General features: G+C 47.8%; 1 protein-coding gene across 1 annotated transcript; it reads right to left on the bottom strand.

The window, feature by feature from the left end:
• Positions 1-4,413: 4,413 nt before the first annotated feature.
• On the bottom strand, positions 4,414-6,842 carry LOC125545044 (metacaspase-4). Its single transcript, XM_048708891.1, has 2 exons — positions 6,342-6,842; positions 4,414-5,502 (listed from the first exon to the last, which is right to left on the bottom strand). The coding sequence occupies exons 1-2, from the start codon at positions 6,688-6,690 to the stop codon at positions 4,634-4,636; spliced, it is 1,218 nt and encodes a 405-aa protein (XP_048564848.1). The 5' UTR covers positions 6,691-6,842; the 3' UTR covers positions 4,414-4,633.
• Between the last annotated feature and the right edge of the window lie 717 nt (positions 6,843-7,559).

Raw genomic sequence — 7,559 nt, 5'->3', positions numbered from 1 at the left:
TCCTGAATACCGGAGGAACACCTTGTGTGCTATCAAACGTCACAACGTAACTGGGTGATTACAAAGATGCTCTAAAGGTGTCTCCGAAGGTGTTTGTTGAGTTGGCATAGATCGAGACTAGGATTTATCACTCCGTGTATCGGAGAGGTATCTCTAGGCCCTCTCGGTAATGCACATCACTATAAGCCTTGCAAGTAATGTAACTAATGAGTTAGTTGCGGGATGATGCATTACCAAACGAGTAAAGAGACTTGCTGATGTTGCTTGAAGCTACATCGGTATTTCCCCAAAAAGGGATGATGCAGCACAACGGTGGTAGGTATTTCCCTTAGATATGAAACCAAGGTTATCGAACTAGTAGGATAACCAAACAACACAACATAAACAGCCCCTGCACACAAATAACAACCACTCGCAACCCCACATGTTAAAGGGGTTGTCAACCCCTTTCGGGTACCGACGCCTCAAACGGTGCGTGGACGGGAGAGAGTTGTAAATATTGATAGATCGAACGCCAAATAAAATAAATTGCAGCAAGGTATTTTTGGGTTTTTTGATTAATAGATCTGAAAATAAAAGCAAGAGAAAAATAGATCGCAAAGGCAAATATATGAGAAAGAAGACCCCCGGGGCCGTAGGTTTCACTAGTGGCTTCTCTAGAGAAAAATAGCAAACAGTGAGTAAACAAATTATTGTTGGGCAATTGATAGAACCTCAAATAATTATGACGATATCCAGGCAATGATCATTACATAGGCATCACGTCCAAGATTAGTAGACCGACTCCTGCCTGCATCTACTACTATTACTCCACACATCGACCGCTATCCAGCATGCATCTAGTGTATTAAGTTCATGGAAAACGGAGTAATACAATAAGAACGATGACATGATGTAGACGAGATCCGTTTATCTATGGTGGTAGATATAGATCCCATCTTTTTATCCTTGGTAGCAATGATACATACGTGTCGGTTCCCTTTCTGTCACTGGGATCAAGCACCGTAAGATCGAACCCACTACCGGGCACCTCTTCCCATTGCAAGATAAATAGATCAAGTTGGCCAAACAAAACCCAAATATCGGAGAAGAAATATGAGGCTATAAGAGATCATGCATAAAAGAGATCAAAGAAACTCAAATACTTTCATGGATATAAAAAGATAGATCTGATCATAAACTCAAAGTTCATCGATCCCAACAAACGCACTGCAAAAGAGTTACATCATATGGATCTCTAAGAGACCATTTTATTGAGAATCAAGAGAAAGAGATGAAGCCATCTAGATACTTACTACGGACCCGAAGGTCTACAAAGAACTACTCACGCATCATCGGAGAGGCACCAATGGAAGTGGCGAACCCCTCCGTGATGATGTCTAGATTGGATCTGGTGGTTCTGGACTCTGCGGCGGCTGGATGAATATTTCATCGACTCCCCTAGGGTTTTGGGAATATTGGGGTATTTATAGAGAAAAGAGGCGGTCCGGGGGCACCCGAGGTGGGCGCGCCTGGGCCTCCTGGCGCGCCCTGGTGGGTTGTCCCTCCTCGGGACTCCTCCCAGGTGCAACCAGGGCCCAATATCTTCCATATGGTTCATAAAAAATCTCTGTAAAGTTTCGTGGCATTTGGACTCCGTTTGATATTGATTTTCTGCGATGTAAAAAACATGGAAAAAACTGCAACTGGCACTTGGCACTATGTCAATAAGTTAGTACCAAAAAATGATATAAAATGATTATAAAACATCCAAGATTGATAATAAAACAGCATGGAACAATAAAAAATTATAGATACGTTGGAGACGTATCACTTGCCAGTAACGAGATTGAACTAGGTATGAGGATACCGACGATCGAATCTCGGGCAAGTAACATACCAATGACAAAGGGAATGACGTACGTTGTTATGCGGTTTGACCAATACAGATCTTCGTAGAATATGTAGGAACCAATATGCGCATCCAGATTCCGCTATTGGTTATTGACCGGAGATGTGTCTCGGTCATGTCTACATAGTTCTTGAACCCGTAGGGTCCGCACGCTTAACGTTCGATAATGATTTGTATTATGAGTTATGTGTTTTGGAGACCGAAGTTCCTTTGGACTCTCGAATGAGATCATGGACATAACGAGGAGTCTCGAAATGGTCGAGAGGTAAAGATGCATATATTGGAAGGTAGTATTCGAACATCGAAATGGTTCCAAGTGATTCGGGTATTTTTCTGGAGTACCGACGGGTTACTGGAACCCCCCGGAGAAGTGTTGGGCCTACATGGTCCTAAAGGGAGAGAGAGGGAAGCCCGCGGGGGTGGCGCGCGCCCCCCTCCTAGGGAGTCCGAATAGGACAAGGGGGAGGGGGTGCGGCCCCTCTTCCCTTTCCCTCTCCCTCTCCTTCCAATTCCCTCCGGTGGAGAAAGGAAAAGGGGGGGCGAATCCTACTTGGACTAGGAGTCCAAGTAGGACTCCCCCTTGGTGCGCCCCTCCTGGCTGTTGGCCTCCTCCTCCCCCTTTATATACGAGGGGCGGGGGCACCCCAAAGGTACACCAAGATTTCTCTTAGCCGTGTGCAGTGCCCCCCTCCACAGTTTACTCCTCCGGCCATAGCGTCGTAGTGCTTAGGTGAATCCCTGTGTGGATCACATCACCATCACCGTCACATGCTGCTATGCTGACGGAACTCTCCCTCGACCCTCTACTGGATCAAGAGTTCGAGGGACGTCATCGAGCTGAATGTGTGCTAAACAAGGAGGTGCCGTACATTCGGTACTTGGATTGGTTGGATCGTGAAGACGTTCGACTACATCAACCGCGTTAATCTAACACTTCCGCTTTCGATCTACGAGGATACGTGGACACACTCTCCCTTTTCGTTGCTATGCATCTCCTAGATAGATCTTGCGTGATCGTAGGAATTTTTTTGAAATTGCATGCTACGTTTCCCGACACATAATGCAGCAAGAGGATTTCCTGGGATGTTTGGAAGCATTGGCTGCTTGCATTAGAAATGGAAGAACTGTCCATTTGCTTGGCACGGGATGTACAAAAGCGCCAAAGGCAGTTGTAGTGTGGTACTTGAGGCAGTGGTCACACACGACCTCTGGATTTGACACTCCTTCTTTGGTATGCCAGGAACTCACAATAATATCAACGTACTGCAGTGCTCCCCTGTCTTTGCCAAGCTTGTTGAAGGTCATTCCCCTCCGGTGAACTTCGAGGTCAATGGGCGGCACTACAACAAGGGATACTACCTAGCAGATGGCATCTATCCAAGATGGTCTACATTTGTGAAGACTATCTCAAACCCTATGCCAGGAGGCAAGAACGCCCACTTTGCGAAGGTTCAAGAGGCTTGCAAGAAGAATGTCGAGCGGGCATTTGGTGTGCTCCAATCTCGATTTGCTGCTGTCCGGTACCCTGCTCAGACCTGGTCGAAAGATCAAACGTGGGAGATCATGACTTACTGTGTCATCTTGCACAACATGATCATTGAGAGCGAGCAGGAGGAGCCAGTGTTTGACACTGAACCATATTACAGGCAGGATCCTCTTGCCCAAGTTGATCACCAGCTACCGGCAACCTGGACTGCCTTCTCAATATGCGTCAGGAGATCCGAGACCCACAGGTGCATCAACAACTGCAGCAGGATCTGGTGGAGCACCTATGGAGGCTCAAGGGCAACGCCTAGCTCGACGTGTGATGAAATATGAGTTTTTATTTGTTGAACTATATAATTTATATTGAACTATTTGATTTTTATTGATTTTCTGTGATGAACTATGTGATAAAAATAGCTTCTGTTCAATTTGTGTCGAAGCACGCCGAATACGGGCCGAAATTGGTCAATTTGTGCCTATGGTGGGCCAATTTGCGCCGAAAATAGGCTGAAAAGTGGGCCGATTTGCGCCAAAAATGGGCCAACATCGGTGCCTGAGGCCGGCGGCTGGGAAGCATGTCGCCCCCAAGCCGATATTTCGGCCGGCACGCTCCCAGGAGCGGCGCTTTTTCTAGCCCCGGGGGCGCCGGGGGGGGGGGGGGGGGGGGGGGGAGATGCTCTAATCCAGTGTCCACGGTGTGGCAGAGCCTCTGTTGCTCTCGAGTCTAGCTTGTATAATACTGGATTGAAATGGTTATGTTCATGGTATTTTACTCTATTGTCTGATAATCAAATAAAATGGCTGGAGGTCGATTTCAGATGTACTACCAAAGAGCTTCGTTTTATATACCCTCTGATATGTTGAATACCTGTTCTATTTTTGGGCAAATATGAGTTGAATTCTTCAGGAGGACATTGCACGTAAACAACCAATGTTTGAACTAACATAAGATTTTTGTGAATCTAACACTACAAGTTAATATCGCCGCAAAAAAAAACACTGCAAGTATATCAGGATAACATATTAGAGAAGTTGGATGAAACTAAAGATGCAACTATATGTGTACTATGTATAAAGTTTACATGGCAATTCCTTATTTCAGTACTGATGTAGTTCAACTCACAGTTTTTGACATAATAAATACATAACCACGGCAAACCAGGGGGGAGCAAACCCGGGGGGAGCTAGGGAAAACTGAAACCTCTCGTGCACAGCTCATCACAGAAAGGGAAACAAAGCACAACGTCAATCCATGTTTCAGCAGATGAAAGCCACATGAACATGCTCATCACTGCAGTAGAGCCCAGGCTGCTGAGTGTATCCTTGCTTGGACAGCGCCGCGCGTGCTTTCATAACCAGATCCTTGTTTGTTATCTTTCCATCATCGCTCGCGAGAATGGCCTGGATGGCATTGCTCATCGCGCCGAAGGACGTACCCCCCGGTATGGTGGCATCTGCTGATGTCTGGCTGGTTTGGCACCCGCTGATGAGGATGCCGTTGTTCGGCGCCCATGACTTAGTCCCGGCATACGCCTCCTCAGCACTGCCCATATCTTGTTCTATCGCTGGCTTGAAAGTCTCTTCCTCTGTGCCGTCAAGCTTAGCCTTCAGGAACTGGTGAGCTAGCGAACCAACCATGCCCATCACACCGCCCTGCTCACCTGATCCACCTTCATGGAACTTATCAAGCATGACTTTCATGAACTTCTTGATCTTTGGGCTGGCATCGTCCCCGAAGACGTTAAACAGAGTCAGCCGGATTGAGCCCTCCTCGATGTCATCCTTCCCAGTTTGCTCCTTGAGCATCTCAATAAGTGTTGAGAGTGGCAGAGAACGGTTTTTAGTGAGGCCATCCCCAGTTGGTTGCTCATCCTGGTCCTCACCTCCGTGGCGGCTATGAGACTCAAATGCGTCACGAACGGTCTCTTTGAGGAAGGACCGGAACCCGCCGCCAGAATGAGATCGCTCTTCTTCGGATTCACGAGACTGGGTCTGATTCTGCTTGGTGCTATTGCCTATCTGTTCCTTTGCCTTGTCCAGTAGGCCACCACTGTGGCATGAGTCGGAGACAATGGTAAATATGCAACCATCCGGGACCTTCTGCACGAGATCTCTGAAATCTTGATCTGCAGATCATAACAGGTTAGGAATTTCGACAGCTGAGAATCATTCACTGGACACAGAATGGTTCGGAAATGTGTTTAAAATTAGAGTGCAAGGGGGTAAAATGTTTGCTATAACAAATTTTCAGAAAATGAACATCAGTTACATGGACAATAACAGCCTATTAGCTAGAAAATATAGTGAACAAACATGCAGAAACAAGAGGCTGACATATGGCCTAAGCACTTCTCGTCTTTCTATTAAGACAATTGCTAAGAAACTTCCGCTCGCCGGGAGCCTACATTCCTTTCCTCAAATGGCCAAGCATTGCTCAAATAAGATCCTGCCAGTGCTAATTATCATTTTTGCCCACAACGAAACAAATCTGAAACAACACCGGCCCCTAAGCTGCAGATCTTGGGAATTGCTACAACCACAATTCTGTGCAAAACATGTGCACAGTAACGACACTATGCAAATGGTAAGCACATATATGCATCTTTACATCCAATTATATTCCCTGTCTATCCACAATAGTTTCGGCAGTTGAACTGTAGCTCCAAATTATCCTAATACAACCATTTACGCCATATATATTAACTTCAAACTTTACCAAGATCATCTTAAACTTACTGCAACGCAAAACAGATGAATAAATGGGCCGTAAACTGCCCAACAAACTCATCAGTATTTGGATAGGGCTTGATCCTGGATCAGATCCACATCACATCTGCGTTCACCTGTCTCCTCCAAAATCGGTTTCACATCTGAAGGCTGTAACTGTTTAGCTAATCCTACCGTATCTCGATTACTTTTTCAGAAAAAAAATGGGAGCGGATGCTGATCTTGTTCCCGATCGCACCTGTGATGAGATTCATGTCGCTGGGCACGATGCACTCGTCGTACCCGGTGTCGTCGTCCTGCCCGGTCTCGGCCGGCAGCCGCGTGCCGTGGCCGCTGTAGTGGAAGAAGAGGAAGTCCCCACGGCGCGCGTCCCCGACGAGCTTGGCCAGCGCGTGGCGGATGTTGGCGCCGGTGGGCTGCGGCCCGGAGGAGCCGCGGTCGAGGAGGACGGTGATGTTGTCCTCGTCGAAGCCGAACCGGTCGACGAGGCACTTGTGCATGCGGTCAACGTCGTTGTGGCAGCCCTTGAGCTCGGCCTTGGTGCCGGGGTAGTTGATGCCCACCAGGAGCGCGAGCTTGCGGCCCATCGCGGCGGTGCGGCGGCTGCGGCGTCGGTCGGGCTGCCGGAGGGGGAGGGGGTGGAGTGGGTGCGGGGTCCGTCGGTTGCCGGTGGTAGTGGGGGATAGGTGCGCTGCGCGTATTGGCGTTTCCGATCTGACGGGTGGGGACTCGAGGGACGGGATTGGATCATTGGAGCAGCTGTGCAAGCCTGGAAGCTGGTGACGAAAACGATTGGACGGCGTCCGTCCACTCGGGCGGGTCGGGGCTCGGCACGTCGGCACATTTCCTGCTTGTGATGGCGGAGCAGAATTGTTTTTTTATAAAAAACAACGAGAGTAAAAATTATATCCAGATGCGTAGACTACGTAGCAACAACTACACGCACTGGAGCAAACCGAGAACGCGCCGTCATCAACGCCCCTTCATCGCCGGACCCAGGCAAATCTTGTTGTAGTAGACAAGAATTGTTTGGTTCTCAGCATAAGGTTGCCACGCCTAACCTTAGTCATGCCACAACACCATAGGCATATGTTTAGTTTATTGTCACACTTGTGGCTTGCCACACTTTTCTAATTATACGGCCCACAAGTCATAGACTCAAATTTTTGCCAAATCTTGTCACACTTGTGGTGGCCATTTTGTTAGCCACACTTTTTGTGGCAGCCACAGTTTACCTAAGGTTAGTTGTGGCAAAGTTAGTCATGAACCAAACAAGCCCACAGTCCAAAAGTTGACGTGCTAAGGCCCCAGAGGACCAGCGCACCAGAATAGCAAACGCCGCCGATGAAGAAAAGCGTAGATCAAAAGGATCCAACTGTAAACACACGAAAATAAACAAACAATGACACAAACGCCGATCGAATCCCACGAGATCCGCCGGAGACAACCTCCACAT

The sequence above is a fragment of the Triticum urartu genome, chromosome 3 (genome assembly GCF_003073215.2).
Source record: "Triticum urartu cultivar G1812 chromosome 3, Tu2.1, whole genome shotgun sequence".
In the NCBI taxonomy this organism is placed as follows: Eukaryota; Viridiplantae; Streptophyta; class Magnoliopsida; order Poales; family Poaceae; genus Triticum; species Triticum urartu.
The sequence above is the reverse complement of the archived record's forward strand: the minus strand, read 5'-3'. Positions and strand labels throughout refer to the sequence as shown.

What these genes read in the sequence shown, in the direction of transcription:
- LOC125545044 (XM_048708891.1), bottom strand. Translation starts at nt 6,690, where the DNA reads ATGGGCCGCAAGCTCGCGCTCCTGGTGGGCATCAACTACCCCGGCACC. An exon ending in CGACATGAATCTCATCACAG is followed by an intron (nt 5,503 to 6,341) that starts GTGCGATCGGGA and finishes TATGATCTGCAG; the next exon opens with ATCAAGATTTCAGAGATCTC.